General features: G+C 43.2%; 1 protein-coding gene across 4 annotated transcripts in view; it reads right to left on the bottom strand.

Annotated features, from left to right (window-relative positions):
• SLC35F4 (solute carrier family 35 member F4) overlaps window positions 1-23,729 on the bottom strand; it is a 130,525-nt gene that overhangs the window by 6,946 nt on the left and 99,850 nt on the right. For 2 of the 4 annotated variants that reach the window (XM_050898524.1, XM_050898526.1), the window contains exons 2-4: window positions 16,912-17,100; window positions 12,504-12,801; window positions 4,739-4,958 (exon numbers count right to left, since the gene is read on the bottom strand). In XM_050898524.1, coding sequence (XP_050754481.1) covers window positions 4,739-4,958; window positions 12,504-12,801; window positions 16,912-17,100 — 707 coding nt within the window. Of the gene's footprint in view, window positions 1-4,738; window positions 4,959-12,503; window positions 12,802-16,911; window positions 17,101-23,729 lie in introns of those variants that run through there. The other 2 variants (XM_050898525.1, XM_050898528.1) reach the window with 2 other exon arrangements.

Genomic DNA, 23,729 nt, shown 5'->3' with positions numbered 1-23,729 from the left:
GGAAGGGCTTTAGCAAGAAGGGACCAGACGGCTTCCCTCCCTCCTGCCCAGAATAACACATCCCAGCAGTCAGGCCATCCCAGGAGGAGGGCTTGAGTCCCTTTATCCAGAGGAGGGACATGGATCCAAGACTGCTATCTCTGGACTTAGGGCTCTCACTGGTGAGCTGCTGAGGGGGATGGGGAGGACGTTGCATTTTCCAGTGCCTAAATGGGAATCTGGCCTTCACTCCTGAAGTGAGTTGGGGTGCTGGAAGACATCACCCTCTGCTATTCATCCTGCTGAAAAGTCAGGGCACATCTAGCACAGGACACACATACCATCACACAAGATACAGCAATGCTGTATCTTGATCCCTCAGCTTACATCTATACAAGGACCTGTGAGCAAAACACAGTTAAATTCTCTTAGAAGAAAATGAGTTTCAGTCCCGTTTAGCGGGAACGGTCCCTACAGAGCTTCTCCCTCCTACCTTTGGTTTAGTGAGTAGTTCGTTAGTAATATAATTGTGTAATACTGCTGTTCTCCTTACAACTTATCAAATACCACAAAAGAAGATATAAATACCACAAAAGTCCAGCCTTGAAGCAATGCAGAATTACACCCAGGACCTCTCAGACATCAGCATGGCCCCTCCTATCAGTTTCCAGAAGCCCCCCCTTGCCCTGCTACACTGCCTGGCTGGTTTCATCTCAGGCTGCACTATACACCTTGCCTTGCACATAAATTCAGATGTAGCACTTCAGCTGTCAGCTGGAATATTTCAGCTGTAATATTTCACGCAATGTCTCCCACAAGGCAAAACAGAAAAGTCCAATGTAGTTATCCCCTCCTTCCAAGGGAAAGGATCGACATTTAACTCTTAGTGAACTCACTGCTCAGACCCAGCAAGTGAGTCCTTTCCTTGTGTTAGTGGAAATGAGTAGATTCATCATTCTCAATGGGAGATTCTTCCTATTGGGAAAAACATCTTCCTAGTCTGACTACACGAAATTTAGAGAGACGGTTTCCTAATTTAGAAATATTTAGAAAGCCAAGCACTTTTTTTCCTGAAACGACTAAAATGATGGACATATAAGGAGCATCATCTCATGAGACATTAGAAAAATAAGACCTGACACTAGAAAACAGCAAGAACATTATTCAAGTTTCATGTTCAAAGCTCTTCCTGCAAATTATACACCACTGCATTAGCACAGTTGACCTCTGCCTAGCAATTGTCATGTGTTTGCTTTAGAAACCTGAGAGCACATCCTGCAGGCTTCTGTAAGCTGACAAGAAGCAGCAAGGTCACAGTGAAGCAAAGCTAGTTGTTGTAGCTGACAGCTCATTAAACAAGGCTTTTAATTAATGGAAGAGGGTAGCAACTTTCTTTTGGAGCCTCCCAGGTAAAGAATGAAATTAGCCTGTCTCTTTTCCCCATGCCCCTCCCCGGGAAGAGAGCAAGGCCAACCAACATTTTACTCGGGAACATTTTTTTCCTATGTGGAGCACAGCAGAAAACAAGGTGCTGTAGTAAAGAAACCTGTCTCCAGGCTAGAGTCAACCTTTTTTGGGGGGGAAAAAGTCCCCAAACCACTCTGTACCTACCTAATAAGCATTAATTCAACTTCACAGATGAAACACAACCAAGGGCTCAAACATGCAAACATTTAAGCACGTGGCTAAATCTAAGCAACACAAGCCAAGAGGACTACTCAAATATGTGAAGTCTTTTAAATATTTGTGCTTGCTCTGAGCCAAAGCTGTCTGGACTTCCAGAAGTCCCAGTGTAACATGGGTACATTATTAATTTGTGAGATATTCAGAAGTGTCCAAGCAAAGAAGATTATGGTGCAGGCAGGGATTGTGCTATGTTTCCTTGTGCAGGGCAGTAGGTACTTCAAGGTACCTAAGGTCTACCTGCACTACTTCTATAGGTAAATAGCTACATAGTCATTGCTGCATATGTCCTTCCCATATGAATACTCTTTCTCCAGCTGGTGTTTTTCTCTCTCGGGTTGGGCGCAAGCTTCTTCCCACGCTACAGCATCACCGCTGAGGGCACGTGGCTCTCACTGCAGAACACACGCTCCGGATAGCTCAAACGCAGCCAGGGCAGCCGAACCTTTACGTACAGCCCCCGGCAGCCCTTCTGCAACTAGTCAACGCTTCCACGGGCAAGACTATGCCGTACCATAAGGTGGCCATCAAGACAGGTTTGTCTTTAGACAGCCCATCTGAAAATCCAGCCCCCCAGCCTGGCCGACTTTCCGGGTGTGCGGGAGCGGTGTGCCGGCACGCAGCCGGGGGATCGGAGAGCTGTCAGGCAGCTGGCCGTGCGGCTCCCACGCACCCGTGGGCGTCTGCGGGCAGTTCGGAGACTGCCTGCAGCAACATCAGGCGGGCAGGGAGGTGGCGATGCTGGAAATCTGCTGCAGAGCCGCTGAGCCTTGACGGCTGCTGGTTCTCAAGCCCAGGCAGATGAAAGCTGTCTTGGGTATGCGGGCGCCAGCTGCATCCCCACCTCCGATGCGCCGCAGACGTGCCCGATGGCTCTGAAGCTCTGAAAGAGCTGCTAGGAGCTGAGCTCCTTTGAAAAACTGGCTGTGCTCCTGAGTGCTGAGTGCTTTTGCAAAAACACTGGCTCAGAGTATATGATTAAGCCCTAATTTCTTTTTGTCTCCTTACTGTCCAAATAACCTAATTACACTTGCTCTCTGAGAGGCTGGGGAGTGAAAGCAGTAGAGGCATTCAAAGCACAAAAGGCTGGGTCCGTGCTGCTTTGTCGTATTTTAGTTCTCAAACACTCTCCTGCGTGGTTATTAACATCATTAAGTGTTATTCTGGCAGGAAAATGCTGCTAATTACCTTTCCAGCAATGTGCATCCAGAATCTGCCAGTTAGCAGCAAAAAACAGTTTCTTTTATGTGCAGAATTTGCTGCTCACTTTTTCTGCCAGGTTTTTCTTGTGCAAACCTCATGGTGTTTACAGCATTAATACTAACGCGTATTTATAGCGACGTTTTTTTTGTCATTGAAAAATAACTAATAACTGAAAACAGCTTTATTATTTTTCATCTAGGTTTCTTTAAGAGAGTAGGCTAGGAAAATACAAGAGCTATGCTTGCAATTCTAGAAAGAGGTTGCTTTGAGACAAAAACTAGCTTAAAGGGTACAAAACTTCCTATTTTTTCAGCTGGAACCCGAGACAATCAAGGGGCAGAGAAGGGAAGTTACCGTTCCTGTTAATTTCTGTAGAGAAGAACTGAGGATTTCAAACCCTGCTTATTCTTTGAGTTAGTCATCAGCAGGCTGAGGATAGGTCACATTCATCTGACGCTTCTATATTTTAAGTTGTATATGAAATAGGTACAGAGGTGTCTGGCTTTAGCACTGCAAGATGAAATGTCCATGTCCTTACCTTCAAGGGCACTATGGCTGAGGTCTATGAAACACAGGTTCACCTCCTCGACTTTGCCTGGTCTGGACAGACCCTCCACTGAGCCAGTCCAACAAAACCCTCCTGGCAGATCCCTACCCAAGAGCTCGCTTGTGGGATGGCACACACGTCTTGAGGTGCTCAGGCCCCCTGCCATTACTAACTGCCCAGCCAGCCCTGTCTCACCAGGAAATTAGGGGCACTGTTGTCCTTTGAACAATTTCCTCTTCCATTCCCAAACCCCAAGCACAGTGCTCTGTTCAGTGTGCTGGTGGCTGCTCCACGAGCTAGATCAGATGCCTGTGAAACAGGATGCCTTTTCCTTTCATTTCTGAACCCTTCTAACATGCTATGAATTGAAAAAGCTGCTGTGCTCATTTTTTAAAAAACTAACTCACTCGGATGAGTGTCCCGATCAATCACGCTTTCCATGGAACTTAGATCCACCTGCTGGTGGCCCCTTCTGGTCACAGGTATCACACTTGACCCCAACCAGTTCCTAATGAAGTTCAAGGCTCTTGACAGTTCAATCAGGATTGTACCCAACACGACTATTAGGCCTTGAGCCATTTCAGCGGGGGAATCTGCATCAGCGGAACTGGCAGCAGGCCTAGCTACCCCTTAGCCAAGGTATACAGTCAACAGTTTAAATTGCTGCATATTAGGAGATTTGTTTATGTAAAATTACAGGAAACATGCTTGCTTTCCCCCAGATCCAGGCGCACATCATTTTGCTCGAGTTCTTTTTTTCTTTTTGCAGGGTCCATATTACTGCCAGTGAGTCCTATAACACTTTAGTGCAAAATACACCTTCATGCAAAACAGTTGCTGTCCCTTTTAAACTATATTTGGCACGCACACATGTGTATTCGTTTATGTGTATGTAAAAAGTAATGGGGTGGCATAAGAAAAATACATTACATACTGAAAACAGCTATCTACCCAAACAAGGAATAAAATTGCTTTGGTTAGAACCTAAACATTTATCACTAAGTTTAAAATAAAATTAATTGACTGTACTTCAGCACTGTAACCCAAGACAGAAGAGGTTTATATGAAACTGGAAGTCCTCCTATTCTAATTCATCAAATTACACTTAGCTGTAATAGCTTCTTGAAATTCCCACATTGAATTACCTCTGGAGTCTGAGATTTCTAACTGATCTTCAGGCTTAGGTTTGCATCATAAAATTAAATGAGAAATGGTTTCATGGTATATACATACCATAATGCAGCAGTACCATGGCAGCACAATAGCTTATGGATTTAAGGGCAATTATGAAAACAAGAGAGAGTTGAAAATCAGGCATGTCATTACCCTTGCTCCCATGAACCTGTCTTTCAGCACAATCCAAGAAAGCAAGAAGACAAAAGCTTTGTTACAACAGAATAGGGCAGAGACGTCTGTGGCTGTCAGCTTCTTTAAAGCCAGTAAATACAGGTAGTTAGTCAAAGTCCACAGAATAGAAAAGGGAGCAGTCCTTTTAAGAAAGAGTTTCAGCGTCAGACCATCTTCACCAAAAATCCGACTGCATTCCCTACGAAAAGAAAAGAGTTTAAAACTCAGCTAGGATTTTCCTCAGTATTCACTCCAGCACAACAAACATTCATTAGACTTTTATCGCATTCAATTAAGTGCTTTTCCTAACTACTCCGCACACCCATAAGAATCTATTGTTTAATTCACGTAGAGAAAATAACCTACAATCTTCTTAAAACAGCAATTTCGCAAATAGAAAAGAAGTAACTTACCTGGAATAATCACACTCTACGCAACAACAATCCCAGGGAGCCACACACAGAAATGAAGGTTATCTATAATGCACTGACAGTTCTCAGACTCTGCCTTCGAGGCCACGAACAGAGGGATTATAACCGCAATTTTTTCTCTGTAGCTTGACAATTTTTTTCTTGCTTTGCTCCAAAACTTGTTTTTATTCTTTTTGAAATATATTCTCACGTATGGCCAAGTAAGCTTCAAGAATTGCCTAAAGATACTGAAAAATACTGCCAGACACATCACCATGGTGAGAAAGTGAGCCACCAGCCAGTGGGACTGAGCCAGTCAAACAAGAGTTTAAGAAAAGGAAGGAAAGGAGAGGGAAGGGTATTTAACAGCTTTATTTTATTATACAGGGAAAAGTTGTGTTCACTTAGAGACATTTCCTTGTGGATTAAATTGCAAACAAAATCTCTAGCTTCCCAAACACTGTGTCTCACATAACTTAAAAGTGAGCTGTTTGCTTCTTAGGATTTCACAAAAGGGAAGGGTCAGCTCAGAAGACACTGCTTTCGGGGACAGCACTCCTGTGCAAAGTGATACTTGCGTGGCCTAAGGAGAGACGAAGTACTCAAGCATGCAGCTTGATTAAAGGCACATCACTGCACCCCTCCTGAAACATCTCTACCTTTCCCAAATTGGGAAGGACCTTTTTTAGGAACTCCACTGTCTGCATTCTTGGTTAAAGGTATTCCTCGAGATATTCCCAGTACGCTTCATTTCTTGACATGGTAGGCTCTCTGACCCATCTATTTAAAACATGCGAGGCGAATGCTTCATACAACCGAAACACCAATGGAGTGAACCAAGGTACCATCAATCTGCAACACATCCTTACGAGGCAACATTAAGGGACTAATCTAAATGCCATGAGGCCTTGGGGCCCCAAAGTATTCACAGCCAAATATGGCTGTGTTTGGAAGATTGCTAAAACACTGATTATGTAGAACTAATTAGTAACTCCAAAGAATGCACCGCAATGTGAAGTCAAAAACACTTGTTATTTGGGGGGGGTGGTGGTGGGGTGGTGGCAGTGTAATAATTATTCTGATTTGCCTTTGCCTTTAACAACAGAATCGTTTTCAGGTCTCCTAAACCATTTTTAGTAATTCTGGGGAATTCTGCTGTTAAAAATATTGCAGTTTTTTACTATTAAGAATGGAAACCATCACTCTCGTTTTGAGGAAAGTAGAATAATGACATCTATGTAATACATGAGATCAGCTATATCTTAACCTAAATGATTCTATGATTCTACTTAATAACCATTCATTCCCTGCTGCCACTAAAATGACCTGGGGTACAAAGCAGTCATTTCTGGTAATAATAAATTCCTTTCTCAAACTCTGTGCCAGGGTCTCCAACAAGTTAACACTCAGGCAGGCGGATCTGCTAATTATCTCCTTCACTCCAGTTGACCTCGATGTTCTCAGAAGTCAGCCTGTTCTCCAAAGATCAGAAGAGAAACGTTACACATAGAAAGAGAATAGCTAGTGGTATGTATCATTTATCTGAGATGCAAAGCAAATACTCAGTGAAGCAAATAAATAGATGCTTAATTTTGACTGTAGGTTTTTGTATCACTGATTTCAACAGGAGTTAAAGGTGATGAGTTTCCTTGTGTGAGAACCTACTCATTGGTAGCACAGACTTGAATGTTTGTTGACATACAGATATAGCAGTTTACATTTAAAAGATGTTTTTCTCCCCTTAAGACTCAAGACAGGTAGCCTCTGACCTGGATGCACCATGGCTGTGTCACCATTACATGACACCAGAGCCAGGATGCCCCGTCTCCTGGCAAGAACAGATCTGCATTGTGAACTACAGGCCTGTATGGAGCCTGCTCTCTCCAACCCAGTGGGAATTCTGCCATCGTTTTTGATGCACGACTGGATCGTTATACGGTTTTAAATCCAACCTGTCTCAGAAGCTGTCAGGATCTGTCTTAGAGGAAACAAGCTTGTGCTGTGTCAAAACAAGAGAGAAAGGTGCTTGGGCTGCTTCCAGTAATGCAGGGCACAGTTAAGTACCCCAGTGCTATGGTGATAGCGTACAAAGGCAACAGCAAAACCATCCAAGCACGTCACTCTGGTGGAGTCTGCAAGGCAGCAGGAAAAGCTCTTCTACAAATTTGCCATGGGAAATTATACCCCAGTCATCCATCGTGGCCCCCCACTGCCAGGGAGATGCTGGGAATAAGCCCGGAGCTTCTGCTCCTCCATCCACGGGGAGGGTGGGTGGCTTCCACAGCCAAAAAGGGTGGGGGGATGCCAGAATGGGTCAGGTTTTGTTGTCCTGCAGATCTCTGGGATGTCCGCACACAGACAAACTCAGAGCAGAGTCAGGAGGATGGAGTCCAAGTGCCCTGACTGTGAATCCTTGGAAGGAGGAAGACTCAGTGATTATTATATTATTCTGGGTTGGACTCTGTGGGCTGGTCAACTATTTGGGAGAGGCAGTTGTGGCAACCTCGCAAATGTCACTTATCTCTGAGTTCCCAGAAGCAGTGGGAGGGAAGAGCAGAAATTCACAGCTTGGAAAAGAAAACTGGAAATGCTTCACAGGCGCCAAGCAATGGGCTGTTTAAGCAGATGGAAGAGCCTTCATCACACACAGCAGGATACAATGACCAGACAAAACAGGGACCAGTGGTTCCTCACCTCTCAATTAAAAAAATACAGCAAAGACTTGTGACAGGGTCGTGCTGAGCAAGACAGAGACTTGATGAATTCACCTCCATGCCTAGGAGAACTCCATGAATAATGCCCAGCGAATGAGGAGATAGGAAGAATACTTTATTTTCCCAGTCATGGCTACAGTAGACTGCCTCGAGCTTTGCGAGGGCTGTTTGCTCAGTGGTTAACTCAGCCTCTTTGGCATGCAACTAAAATTAAACTTGCAGGAGTCATCAGACATGACAGTGATTAAAACCCTGGGCTCAGGAGAGAGGGCTCCATGGATCCCTCCCCATACAGATAATATCTGTAAGGCTGTTGACTTAAAGGCAGAGACATATCTAAGGGCAGCTGACCTTGAAACTATGACAGAAACTATTTCCAAATGCACAAGAAGTCTATTTAAAACCTGCCCTCTCACATAAATAGCTCTTTTTATTTGCAGGTAGCCCTCAGCCATCAGCTCTGGGCAGTGTGCCATGCTCTCAGGAATTACAGCACCTCAGGCAGTCATGCAGCTTTGCCTCTGGCACCCACTAAATAGCTTGGGTCGCCTTTTAGTTATTCTCATGCCAGCCCCTGCAGAAGAATGGGTTTAATCACCCCTGACACACACCAGCCTCTGGAGTGTGTAATGCAGCAGCTGGTTTTAAAACAGCTTACAGAAAAAACAGAGCTAACAGACGTTACCTGAGGTAACGTGAATACAGCGAATGTAATTACATCACCTGGATTAAAACTTGGCAAGGCCACCAGTGACATTATGGTAGCAAGAAGCACGGAGGGATCTTTTGTGAGCACAAGTTGTTACTATGTCATTTGGTCCTTCTATCTAAACGATGGCATCTGCTGCAATATAATATCTTCCAGCTCCATGTCAGGAGACAGACACCGAACAGAGTAATGGTGGTTAAGCAACTGGTGAATTGTTTTCCAGGACTGACCAAGTCTGAACATTATGAAAGAGTCTGGCCAGCTGTATTTGTCTGCTCAAGACCTGGAGCAAAAGGAAAGGGAATTATGCGTGAACCTCTCACGTAAGCAGTGTCTGGGTTGGGGGGCAGCACCACGGGAATGCTGTCTCCCAACAGGAATGGTCCAAGGGAAGCCCTGGTTTTGAGCTGCTGGTCTTCCTCCCTACTGTTGAGCCATTCAGGGTTGGAGCAGCTGCAGGCAACAGAGATCCTCAACTCTCCTCCGAAAAGCCCTTTGCAGTGAAGACCTAGATTTGCAGTGCTATTCCACAAGTGGCTGAGGAAGCTGGACTGAGCTACTGCTGCAACACAGATTTGTAGGTGACAAACTTGCAGATGACAGCAAATATCAGCTACTTATGGCTCTCTTTTTACTTCAAGTGATGCTCACATCTTGTTATCCTTCTTGCTGGAAAACCAACTCTTCCCAACATGTTCATATGATTAAACCTGCACCTACCAACACTCTTCTTAGCCAGTGCCCCAAGGCTGCATAGTCCTGTAGGACTAACCTCAGCGATTACATCGTGGATATATTCTGGCAGAAAGCTGCTGAATGTCACAGTGTTTGTCCTTGAGAAGCCAAGATGGCAGATGGGGAGGCAAAATTTATTGACATTGAAAATATCATCCACCTATTCCAAATCATAACTCTATTAGGATCCTGCATCAAGTCTGTGGAGTGTCTTCTGCTGTAGCAAATACTGGCAGGGTTAGATTTCCTATTGCTGAGCTTACTGAGCTTCAGATCATTTTATCCACCACTAATGCAAGGAGTTTCAAGCTCTTTATGTGGGACATACCTTTTATCTACAATACTGAGGGGATACCAAGAGCTGTGTCTTCTACCTCAAGACAACCAAGATACTTTGCTGAAATGCAGCAGGAAGGTAATAACCATGAGTTAGTTTCTAAGGCCACAAAATTTAATCTCTAAGGTAAAGTGTGAAAGGTAAGAAATACACAATTTACAATCTCAAAGATTACAAACCTTTCAGAAAGCCAATCTAAAGTTGAAGATTGAGACTTCTATCCTTCCAAGTGGGATTTATTAAAGTAACAGTGGCTCTGTACAGCGTTGCCAGCCTGAGGCAGCGCTCTGCAAGTCACTCGCATGATCACTGATCTCTGCCAAGATATCATAGACACTGTTTGTTCTGATCCACTGGGAATATCTGCTGGACAAAATGTCATATGTCTTTAAAGCTCCTAGTGAGTAACTACATCCTCCAGAAACACAACGACAAACCATCTCTGGACTCTGAGGCAGGCCTGGAATCGCTACAGGATGGGCTTTATTGACAGGAATTTGCTACTCCACAGAAATAAAACCAGCAAATGAAGCAACAAGAAATCTTACAAAATGTAATAAAAAGCCCTGTAACAGGAACAATATCAAGAACACAAACCAAGCAATTATACAAACAATTGATCTAGCTTTGAAAATAACCCTGTTCTGGATAGGAGGCTGGGTTAAATGACCTCCAAAGATCCTTTCCGAACTAAATCTGTCTACAACTCTCTGAATTTAATTTAAAAACTACAAGTGATGCTTTTCAATTCTTTAAGTCATTCTGAAGAGATGCCCGTTCCCATACCCAAACTGAAAGAGTTTGGCTTGTCAAGTTATAACACGGTGCAGTCCAAGTAGTTGGTCCCCATCATAAAGTCAGTATTTGCCAGCAGTTACCTCCTCCCTCGGATGTGAGTTCGTGATGTATCTGGAGCAGGAAATACCCTGGGAAGATGCCTTTCAGTTGGCCCATCAGCTCTAACATCGGCCTCCTGTTTCCACACATTCACAAAACTACTTCTAATCTCCGTGCGTGCAGAAATTCCTCTGGGCATGCAAGCATGTGTCCTCAACTTTAAAAGCCGAACTCCTAACAGCTTGGGAAATGTTATCAATTATTTAAGCATACTTATATTATGCATTGCCACAAACGTTTTGCCCAAAATTTTCCTCTGATGGATATACAATCAATCAACAAACTGCAGAGGATCTATCTGCAGAGATATTTATTCTCACCTTCTTCCTTATCTGCTGTGCATTTGTTATTACTTTACCCCATACCCAGAAGCCAAGCTGACACCGTTAATGTTCTCACAAATACTCCAGCAAGAATCTGAATGAAGGCATCATTAACGTACAAAGCACTAGGGTTTTCAGAGAAGCAGTTAATTAAGTGCAACTGTTCAATTTCAGTCACGCTGATTTGACAGAAATGATAATTTAGGGCCAAATTACATCCCAGATCCTGGCAAAAGCAGCTGAGGGAAGAATTTGGCCCTGCTACACTCCAGCCTGACAGTCACAAATTGAAGTCCCTGTGTGCTCAATGACAGCTGTGCTGAACCCTCTGTCAGCGGGAACAAGGTACGGGCCACACGCTGGTTAATACCTTGCAGAACAGACAATTCTGCTGAAGTCAGTAAGATTGTTTTCAAAGCAAGTCTGCACGGCACTAACAGAACTGGGTCCCAGCTCAAAATTAGCCTGTGAATTTCTTCCCTCTATGGCCAAGGTGTGTTCTCTCTTGGCAAGCTGAATTTAGTTCCATCCTTTAAAGCAACTTCTACATCACTGTCAGATCGGTAGAATAATGGAAGTGGAGGAGGAACTGTGAAATGAATTGTCCCAGAACGTGGTGGTACTTCCAGGCGCTGAGGACAGGTTAGATACAGCTTTCTTAAGAGCTGGCTAGGGTGAAGCTAAGCCAGCTTGGTCCTGCTGCAGTCCTGGTGGTTGGACCGGATGATCTCTTTGGGTTCCCCTCTAACCTTGTATTTCTATGATTTCACAGTGGCTACTGAAGAGGGATTTATAAATTTCCACCCCTGCAGACTAATGTTATAGTTAGTACTATGGACTCCTTTGCACCTGAGGTTGAGGGTTCAATTGCAACATGCAGCCATGTGGCGTAAGGAAAGGCTGGAGTGAGAAGGATGTCTTCCCATGGCTCTCACAACACAGAGGAAGAGGTATTTCCACGTGGAGCCTGACAGAAGACGGGACAAAGCCTTCACATCATTTCCTCAGGATGACAGCCACTCAGCTATGCCAACTTACCCCTCAGAGCTACAGAGGGAGGAAAACCAAGAGTCTGCAACCTGCTTTAATTCCCACCCCACACAAAAGAGAGCAGAGAAGGCTACTAGTATGCTATGATCCAGCAGGAGGAGGAAAGGGCAGTTTTCATCCTGCTATACTTGCTGAGCATAGAGAGCAAGCCATGGTGTTCCACACGGAAACCATCTCCTCAACTTTGAGCATCTTTCGTCTCAACTATGAGTTGTTTTCGTTGCACTTTACACTACTGTTCTATCATAAATGGACCAGAACTGATTAATTAATGGCCTGATTCAGACAAGAACACAAAATGTAGAGATATTAGATAATATAATAGCAAGATTATAAGCAAATTACTGACCTTTTCAGCTAAGTAAAAAACCCCTCTAACAATCAATTATCCATTTTTTCAAGCATATATCACTCATCTGTTAGCCTTCTGTAAGCTATTTATGAATGAGACTTTCTGCAGCATGACCTTTATTCTGCCTTTTGACACCATGGGTCAAACTGAGAAGAGCAGTGACCTCAGTCCACAGAAATCAGGTTGTTTAAAGGGATACTGCCATGATAAAGCCTACCTGAATTTTTTGATTGGAGACTGCTTTTCCTGTGCAGTTGCAAGGTGCCCAGAATAATAAATGGGAAAAATCATAATGTTCCAGTTTGTTGAGAACCAAGTCATGAAAAAAGGACAGTCAAAGGTCTCATACGTGATTTTGACAAACTGTGTGGTCCCAACCCAGGAGGAAGAGACGGACAAAATGATCAGAAATCTCCAGATAAGCTTGAGAAATGTGGATGTGCAAGACTGGCATCGTGTCTGTCCTTCAGCTTCTTGGCTGCTGCTCTCTGTGTGTGTTTGTGTTCCTTCTTCTCCTGAAAAAAAAAAAATAGAAAAAGAGTAGAGTTGCACACATAATGAATGCATTCGAAACAATTCTTGGCAAAATCTCCCCTTCTGATCCAGACACAAACCATCCCTTGCCTTCTCCCTGTAATGCCTCTATGTCCCACAAACACTGAAATCCTGCACAGAAATACTTCGGTAATACCGTCTCTGTCATTTCAAGGGGATAGGAACAAAATACAAACACAATACCGAGGCCTGAGGTAACAGCGTTATGGTTAAGCTGTTGCCACCGTTTGCTTTATCAGCCCTTCTTTCCTTCCGTCAGCCAAACTGCTAGAATAAAGCTACATCCCTTGGAACCAACGACATTATAAAGTCAATTACTGTGCATGCGTGCAACATAAAAGCTATCTGAGCCTGTACATCTGAAGCCAGGAACAAGTTCTTATTATGCAAGATTTTAACTAAAGAATCACTTTTTTATTTGCAAGTTGGGAGGGAAAAAAGAAACAGTTTGGTGGTTTTATATACCCAAGCGGAGAAAGGCTTTTTTTCAGTTAACTTAGTGTATTTACGTTTTTGAAGTTAAAAAAGGAATCTGGACAAAACTGAAGCTTGGCATGCCTAGAAATAAACCTCTACACATAAACAAAGAGGAATCGGAAAGTTGTCATTTCCCATTTTAGTACAGTACTTTTCAGATCTAATCTGCAGACCACTGCAGATTTCCTAACAGAAGTGTAGAGAATTTTATCTTACTGACTGGCGACTTGCTCTCCAGACACATCTTCCAGAGATGCAGCCCATGAACCCTATTTTGATTTCACAGATCCCAGCTGAAAACAACGGATTGAACTGCGTTGGATACTGAGGAACCCTAATAGTGTTGTCTCATGAGCTCATGTGGCAGCACTGAGCTCCAACCATTTACCCCATTAGACCGTATCACATCAGTTTGATGAAGAAACAGGAGTTCCTTCTAAAAATCATGACCTGCAGCTGTTCTTAACTATTACTATCAATTATCAGTCGCATCAATACATGATGTGATATATATAAGAAACAATATAATTGTTGATGTTAAGAGGAGCTATAGATCCACTGCAGTGACAGCATACGCTGTCCTACATTCAACTTGAATGTGAAAAAGGTACCCTTTCAGACTCAGGTTTACTTTCCTCTTATATTACTGTTTCTGCTGCAGCCATAAAGAAATGTCAGACTGAGGTTCCAAGTTATTACATTAGACCAAAATTACATCTAAAAAACGATTCGTCATAGCAGGGAGCGCATTTGCAATCAAGAATTTTCCTAACCAGGACACGGAGCTTTTTGTAATTGTAATTGTATGGTGTATTTTTTTCCTAAAAATAATCAGTATTCAGTGGCTCCATTGTTTAGTGGTGAATCAAGAATTTAAATAAAATTACAGGTTTATTAAAAACATGCAGAGGATAATCAGACACAGGTCTGAAAAGGCAAGCATCATTTTAGCATTCTCTTTGGCTGCTGAGAGAAAATAGATATTTTTATGGTACTAATAATGACTGACAACTTCTATTAAAAGGTAAATTACAGTTTATTTGCAAGTTAGAATGGCTTAAAAAGAATATATTATGTAACATGCACTTGCAGGTTTTCCTGCTAAGCAAAACTACCATGCAATTAGTCCTTCAGCTAACAGTTAAAATAATCATACAATGATAGAAGACTAAAGCACCTTTATCCATGCTTTCTATTTTTCAATTACCAAATAACTATGTAATTGCTGTTACTATGCATGACACTACCATTAGCGTTTGAATTGGATTTTACAGTCCCAGGTTTGAATGTTAGGGAAAGGCACAGAAATACACACCTGTTGCAAGTCCTGCCTTGGATTTAAAGACCTATGTAAGTTTTAGCCTGATTAAATGTACAGTGGGGAGTTTTCGTAAGTGCTGAATGGGTAGGATTCATCCCGTGTAATGTAGTTAGCAAATAATCGTGTATTCAGACTAAACGTGTTGTCCAGGGCCCCTTTATATTTAATGATAATGGACAGGCATGGTGAGAAGGTAGCTGATTTCATCCTCATATATATCTAAGCCCACTGGAGGCACTTATCTCTCCCTAGACTAGATATTTACACTTAATTTAAGTGAAATTGAGATGGATCCCCAGCCAAAGTGACATAGTAGCTTGACGGTTGCTTTCAAAATCCATGGGATGTGCACACCTAAATCTTGGCCAAAGAATCAAAAGGACAAGATAAGAAATATCTTTAAAAATAATTACAGGGCTTGAACTCAAAGACACACGGCGAGCAGGCACACAATTCATACTAAATAGGTTTAAGGATTTCCAAGTCATGAAGCTGGGGCTGGAGTAAGCTAGAAAGTAGCACTTGTGTTCAGATAGCAAATGATATGCTAATGAGGAGAAAACAAATTGGTCAGCCAAAGTGGTTGGTAGATAGCATTTTACAATTAGCAAGGTAGCAGAAATCCTGGGTGTCTGGATTTAGTTCGGTCTGAAACAAACCAACAGATTTGCCCTGTCAAGAGCACAGAAACAATCGGAGAACTCCACAAGGATGAAATGACAGGGAAAGAATGCAGATGACACTGCAGGTGACACATGGAGATGACACTGGTCAATGGCAAACTGTGTTGAAAGGCAGCTAGCAGAAATACCCCTGCATGGCCCTTTTGTCTATAATGTAATTCTTGCTTGTGATGTCTCTGTGACAAGATGGTAACAGAAAAGCCTTTTGCTTTCATTTTTCAGAAGAGTGAGATGACGAAAACCAAAACGTACAGCTTTTCTTCTGAAGTCTTTTGACTAGTTGGCAACTACATCCTAGAAAACAATATTCTTTATACTCGTTTACCTACCTGTCAGGTCAGTCCTACTTAGACCTCACTGATGTGGAAGGGAAGATCAGGATAAAAAGGGAAATCAATAAATGCAAAATAAAGAGTTTAGAAGAGTATGATGTCAAGGCACTACCCTCTTCTCAAGTGGCCTAAAGTCCTTTCTTAGTGAAGATGAATTCTGATTTTGGATGTACCCTAGTGCCAGCATGCACAGTTATTTCAGCCTGATACCTGCGAAAATGAGAACAGATCAGTTTTCTGGTATCTTAGATATGATCTTTACTCCAAGATGCTGTATCATCCACTCCTTGCAGCAATAATCACCTCCAATATTTTTCTGAGGGTTTCCATCAAGAGAGTACTCCTGGAGTATGAGATCCCTCCATTTTCCAACACAAGAAGAAAATGGCTGACTCTTGCTGCCGTCAGTGGTGAAGTAACAAGAGGAAGGTTCCTCTCCCACAACTCCAGTGTGCAAGGGAGATCCAACCTGTTCTTCCTCCCCTTTTTGCTCACAGTATCTACACAGTCAGTCTTCCAAAGAACTTGGACAGTTAAATTATTTCAGTCATTTAATGTCTCTCTCCTCCTCAACAGTACAGTTCAGCAGACTCAAAGGCCTGTGGCTGCATATTGTAATTGCTCCCATCCCATCCCTGCTGATGATGGATGGACATCATGGTGAAGAAGACAGCGTTCACCATACCTACAGGTTCATTTGAGCTAAACTTCTGCAGTAAGGTGGGTGATGCATTCCTGATGGAAGCCCTGATGTGCAGCAGATCGATGATCTGAACTGTGATGGTCTTCCCTAGATATCCTTCCACCTGTTGCTCCTTCTCTTCCTCTTCATCAGACCATCCATGGTATGAGCTGAGATTGTCATTGTCTTTGAGAAGGAACATGGCTGGCTCTTAAGGGTCCTGGTCTCTGGCCAGGCTGAAGCTGAGGAAACATAACCACTTTGTAAAAACTAACTTGTGTGCTAACGTTAATCATCCTTTCAAGATCTTCTGTGCCTACTGGCCTTATTTCTCAGATATCTAACACATTACATGTACCTACTGAGGCCCAGGCCTTTTCCTCCCATCCTTGCTTCCTTCCCACCTAACCCCAGTTTGCACACAGGTACAGGAAGGACTTTCATGTGGCTTTGCTGTTCGCAGCACCGTAAACCAACGTCAACATGCTCGGACTCTGCACCATCTTTCAAAAGACAGACGAAAGAGGCCTTTCGCAGGCATGCTGTGACGCCGGGAATGCGGCTGTTATGCCTACCTGATCTGCTCTGCCTCTCGACTCTGCTGTGCCGACAGATTCCCGAGGGACTTCGATTCTGCAGCTCAAGAATGGGAGCAGCAGAATCTTCAGCAACAGTTAGAGGGGAGAGCTGCCTAGTCATGCCTCTGTGTCTGCTGGGGCAGTTGCCTCCTGGCTTGCATTGGATGACAGATGATCGTGAGGCACCTGAGAAGAAAGAGTTTGCATCAGTTTGGCTGTAAACTCCCTGGAGGAAAGCGGGGCTTTGAAACACTCTGTCAGTGAAATGCATACAAACGATTCAGCGGGAGAAAGGAAGCATACTGCAAAAATCAAGGTTTCAGCTCTGGTCAGAATAAAATAAATAAGTCAGTAAATAAATACTTAACTCTCTCCCCCCTTATAGAAAAAAAAGGTGCTGCATGAAAACCAGTCTTTCCCCTGAAGAAATGAGAGCCCTATGCTGCAGTATATTCTTAGCCCCACGGCTCCATCCATAGGGTCTGAACAGGCAAAGGAATTTGTACTCACGTGGGCCCCTTCCTGAGCACTGACACTGAATCAGGCAAAAGGAGAGGTCACCATTCTCCCTTAGGGTGGAAAGGAGGGCTGAGGAACCATTGTCTCCTGGGGTCAGTGGTGACAGTCTCTCCAGAGGAGAGCTTCCCCTTTCCATCCTCCAGAATGATCCTTGAGGCTCTTGTATGGAATGAAGCCACAGCCACTGACAGGTCTTTTGGATGAAGACTTCTGCTAAACCATTGAAGACGCCAGTTTTAAGCCTTTACATGCACCAAATCAGAATCTCCGTATCTTCAGGGAAGTTGCTTTTTCTTCTTCTGCTAGGTGTGGACAACACCAAGACGCTGCATTTCACACAGAGGCTGTATAGAGGCACAAGGCAGCAGACAAGACCCACGTCACAGAAATACCAGTGGTACGAGATGAAAAGTTTGCCAGTGAGAAGGACACCACATTTTACGAGAAGAGAAGGACTGGATTAAGAACCAGCAAACAACAGAAAAGAGTGCAGTGTTGGAATCTGGCAGTGAGCCTGATGATCTTGCACGTACTCCCAAATTTATTGAAGGTGTCTGCATAAGAGGTCAACACATGAGCAGCACAAGAGAGTCCTCTTCTCAGAAGGTCAAGATGACAGGCCATTTTGGTAAGCATACATGTGTGTTCATGGTCAGTTGAGATCACCCACCGCTTGTTTTGCAGCTGCTACTTCAACTGGTGACCCTCTTACCTAAATTTACAGAAGACGCATACACCCAGAGCAGCCACTGACCTTGCCATGACTTGGAAGGATTTAATTTGACAATCACACCTATTTCACATTGTAAAGAATACAAAAACAGACACAAACCCCATGTGTAAGGTGCCAAATGTACAACAAATATGGCAGACATCTCAGAGGGCAACATTCTCCGTTGCAACACGAGCCATTCAAGTACACTTCGTGCAAATAACTTCATGCCAAACAGCAACATAAAAGTATACTCTAAAGCAAGGACTGTATTCAAGATTCAAGAGACTGCATGAATCAAGACAACACTCTTTTGCCAGAGGAGGTTCAGAGGGTTCGTATAACCTTCAGTGAACTTAAAGCTATGTTTGATTAACCAGGTCTAACTATAAAGATCGCAAAGGAAGAGACGTATAGAATATGGTATTATACAGAAAAACCCTCTCTCAGCCTATTTAGAGCCTCCAAGGTTGGTTTGCACCCACCAGGTAGACAAGCAACTGAACCAGCAGCTAACCCCTAGAGACGATCTTTCTCAAAGATGCTCTTCCCTTTCTCCTCTGTCCAGTATGAGGGAACTCTGACACAAGGAGGATGCCCAAGTCCAGGTCCCACCTTGCCACACAGTTCTACAAATTCAATCAACGTGGTATACAAGCCATAGTCTATGACAGTAGCCCCACAAAAGTTGACTTTGAAGTATTAAGACCTATATGATGTTTAAGCACTGTATCATCTCTCTTCATTTTTGGATGAGCATTACTCTCTACAGAGCTTTTTAGAACCTACTGGATATTTTCAGACCTTTAAAAAGCCATTCCTCTTCATATATTTTCTTTTTAATGGAGAAAATCATGATCTATCAGCCACACAACTCCCCTCATGACTTTGTTCTACTTGTTTCATAACGCTAAGCATTACTCCTCCCACTTGTACCAAACTAGGATAACATTACCTACTTAGTAAGCATCTTGCAAGTCACTCTGAGGTTGAAAACTGCATTAGAAATGGCAGCCCTGGGCCAGTCACCCCACCAGAAGCAGCATAACACCTTTATGTGACAGCTGAAAGTTAGTTCCAGCCTCCATGAGATTAAGACAGTTAGTAGTTTTGGGGCTATATTTTCAAAAAGGCGCACACAAATTTTCAACTTAAAGAAGTTTTGTTTTCAGAAAGCATTTGCTGACTACCTGTCCTCAGAGAATCAGCCACCAAGGTGCCTTGACCCAAATCACTACTCACTTTGATATGCATCATTAAAAGAGATTTCATTAAGTTGAAAGACACATGCTACATCTCAATTCAGATATAATTTAGAAGATCAAGATTCACATTACACTCGGCAGAAGTCTAGCAGATGATCCACAACCAAAATTTCAAGGAAATCTATTTTTCCTCACATGCAAAAAGAGCTCTGAGTTATTTATATCTGGTACAACAAAGCAGCATCAATCTTTTCCTGTACATTGAGAAACTCAGCAGTTGAGACCAAAACTGCAATTCAAGAGATTGCATTTAATCGACAGTCACTGCTTGATTTACTGAATTCTTCTTCCCTTATGCTTGAAAGCAATCAGATAGCATGGCAATTTATCAATATTTCATTGTTACAGCTAGAAAGCCTGGGCCATCTAATGCTACTGAATCTGAACATATTTTAAGGATATACTTTGACAGGGAAGGTGAAGAGATATATACTGCGCTAACTTATCCAAACCTGGTATCAGCAGCAAGGACAACAAATCACCATTTACACAGTACAGCAATGAAACCTTGCACATGTGCAATGTTACCCCACATGAGAGGAAGGGAAGGCAGAACTCATGTAACTCTGCTTCTTTGTCTCACACAGCAATTACCAGCTATCAAGCAGGGATCCACTAAGACCTTTCAAATTTAGAGATCAAGAGCAGCATTTTCCATTGAACTTCTGTATACCTGCATAAATCCCACACGCTTATGGAGACCTTATCGTCTCAGGCAGTGAGACCATGTCCTCTCCAGAGAGGACAACAGCAGGGTGCTGCCGCAACTTGCCGCATGCAAATGGAGAAGCAACTATGCACCACAAAGGTACTATAACAAACCTCCTCCACAGCGAAGGAGGAGTGACACTGCCTGGGTCTGATTCATTTGACTGATTTTAGATGTCAACCTTAGGATGAGAAAAACAGTGCCCTGGGACTATCTGCATCTCCACATAACTATACAGGGCATAATAGAATCATAGAATGACAGAATGGTTTGGGGTGGAAGGGACCTTTAAAGGTCATCTAGTCCAACCCTCCCTGCAATGAGCAGGGACATCTTCAACTAGATCAGGTTGCTCAGAGCCCCGTCCAACCTGACCTTGGACAACCATCTTGAGCAGAGATATTTACACTGCGTGGGACTTTTTACCTGACTACTTTACCTGACCTTCTTTTAACCTGACTATGCGATGCAAGAGGTTGCAACAGGTATCTGTAACTCACTGTGTACAGAAGCCTCATCCAGTTTCTGTAGACTGACACAGTCAATGCCAAGCATGAACACAATTTGTGGCTTTAGCAGAGACGAATCATAGGCTGAGAATGAATCTACATTTTGGGCATCATTTGTGTGCTGGTTTCAGCTGGGATAGAGTTCGTTTTCTTCATAGTAGCTAGTATGGGGCTGTGTTTTGGATTTGTGCTGGAAACAGCGTTGATAACACAGGGATGTTTTAACTATTGCTGAGCAGGGCTTACACAGAGTCAAGGCCTTTTCTGCTTCTCACACCACCCCACCAGCAAGTAGACTGGGGGTGCACAAGGAGTTGGGAGGGGACACAGCCGGGACAGCTGACCCCAACTGACCAAAGGGATATTCCATACCACATGATGTCACGCTCAGCATATAAAGCTGGGGGAAGAAGAAGGAAGGGGGGGATGTTTGGAGTGATGGCGTTTGTCTTCCCAAGTAACCGTTACGCGTGATGGAGCCCTGCTTTCCTGGAGCTGGCTGAACACCTGCCTGCCGATGGGAAGCGGTGAATGAAGTCCTTGTTTTGCTTTGCTTGCGTGCATGGTTTTTGCTTTACCTATTAAACTGTCTTTATCTCAAGCCACGAGTTTTCTCACTTTTACCCTTCTGATTCTCTCCCCCATCCCACCAGGGGGGAGTGAGTGAGCGGCTGTGTGGGGCTTAGTTGCCGGCTGGGGTTAAACCATGACAATTTGATATTTTAAGGGAACGCTTCTGGAAGAGATGGGGAAAAAACTAACAAATAGGAAAAACCTTGCCAGACTGCCAGACCTTGCTGTTAGAAGTGTTCCTTCATTACTTGGAGGTTATAATCGAGTGTCAAAGCAACACTCAGCCCATGGGACTGACAAAGTAGGGAAGGGAGAACTGGAAAGGACCACACATGATTGTATCAAGCACGTCTTAATGAGTCAAATCCATCTGGATGACTTTTCATTATTGGATAAAAACAAACCCTTGCTCTTTCCCATTTTTTAAGATTATTTTTAGTTTATTCTTCTGTTTCAAAAAAATCTTTTTCCTTGCCCTGCAAATGCAGATGTTTATAGCATAAGAAGTAAAGCCATTTCTCTGCACATGGAGACCAAAGGCAAACCAGCAAGGGGAACCCATGGCTTTCCACATACTTCTAACAAAGTCTGTCTTTGTCTTGCATTAACTATTATATACTTATCCCAGTGTACTTCAATTTAGCAAGGTAATTATGCTTGTGACTAACCTAAACCACATGATTAATATCACTGAAGTCCATGCCTTTTCACGTTCTTGAACACCATTCTGAGTCCCAGCTGTGGGAGGGGGTGACTACCATGCCCTGCTGCTGTCGTGTCCATTCAAACCAGGAACCAGCAACACATGCCTTGTCCTGACAACCATTTTCACCATCCATCTGTAAATTATGCGCAGCTCCCTTGCCCCTTGACCCTCTGCAAGATGCGATACATGACTTGTGGCTTTTCGTTCATATACAGATTCCATATGCAGCTCACACAGTGAGAAAATATGTCCTCACCTTGGCTAGAAAAATCACTTTGTTATTTTTCAGGGGCCTTGGAGAGAAGGGATTACGCTTTGAGGTTCAAAACCAATTCTTTTCAGATTATCTTCATGTATATGACATATTTAGCATGTGACAGCAGTGCTTGGAATACAAAAAAACCCATGCCATTTCATTTGGGGCAACTTTTCTGGTCTCAAAGTTGTTACTAAAAATGGATCAAATGGACTTCCAGTAAAATAATCAATGCAACATAAAAATGCAGTCCTGGAAGTAATTTTTATGGCCAGGTCATCACAGAATTGATTTTTTCTTTTCTTTTTTAACCAACTGCCCTGATGGAAATTTAGAACCTCTCAAACAGGTAACTGAATTCCCTTCCGAAAGCCATCCGTGCATTCATGACACTGGATTAGCGACACAAAGTGTTGGCTTATTTAGAGACATCTGGCTTGCTGGTATGCACATACCAGAGCATACACGCTCTTTTTTTTTTTGATTACACAATTAAATCAATGGTTAAATAGGTGATGCAAATGAGCTGGACAGTTTCTTTGTATTATGTCCCCAAAGCCCTGCAGAGCAGTGGTCACCTGTGGCTACCACTGTAGGCAGGAGAGAGACCAGCTTTTCCAAAAAGTCAGTCAAGGCATCTACAATCTACCTTTTAACTCATTCAGTATTAAAATATGCTTATTTTACCACGTCCTCAAAATCTCAGCTCCTAATATGTCATTGTTTTTGCATTGACAAAATTATGTCTTCGTATCACTGCCGCAGAAACAATTGCCGGGTTTTGACAGATGGATGGAGGTAGAAGACAGTCTGGTGTTATGTGGAAAGTACGTCAATTGAATGTTCCTGCTAAATTGGGCACCGGTGAAAGAATTGACAACATTTCCTTTACACTGCAACGTTACCTGTTAGAGTGAGCATCCGCGGCGATGACGGACTCACTCACACATCACAAGCCTATTGTTTCCAGCAGCCTGTACACATGCTTGCGTTGGTAACAGTCAGTTCATGATTATGAGGGCTGGAGACTTTTGCAATGAAATTCTGGTCTTAATGTCATGCAGTAAGGAGAAGATGATGTGAATTTTGTGGCCAGGGAAATATCAGATGCACATGGCCCTACAGGAAAGGGGACTGAGTTGCACTGCTATTGGTAGAGGTGAAGAGAGCTTCTTCTGTCCATTTTACAACAATAAAACCTCATTAGGTTGGATTAGCCATGGCTTTAATTGGATTGTTTGCTACTGTTAGCACACAACTGGGGGCAGGGCTATCCAAAACTATCAATCCAATGGCGAGTTAGGTCCATAGCTTACTTTATTTCAGCCAAAGGGACTGCCTGTAAAATCAAATCCTGCCCTTCCTTATGCTGGTGTAAACCCACAGCAACTCAGTACAATCAGCAAACCTGTTCTGGGCATACACTAAAGTACCTGAAGATAATAGCTGACCTGGGAAGTTAAAATTCAAGGGAAAATTCTCCCCAACTTTTAGTGAATTCAGAACCAGCAGTTTCACTCAGGACATGAAGCCGTAATTACACTTACTAAAACCAAGCAAACAAAC

This window comes from Gymnogyps californianus, chromosome 5 (genome assembly GCF_018139145.2).
Source record: "Gymnogyps californianus isolate 813 chromosome 5, ASM1813914v2, whole genome shotgun sequence".
Taxonomy (NCBI): Eukaryota; Metazoa; Chordata; class Aves; order Accipitriformes; family Cathartidae; genus Gymnogyps; species Gymnogyps californianus.
Note: the sequence above shows the minus strand (reverse complement) of the source record. Positions and strands in the feature narration are given on the sequence as shown.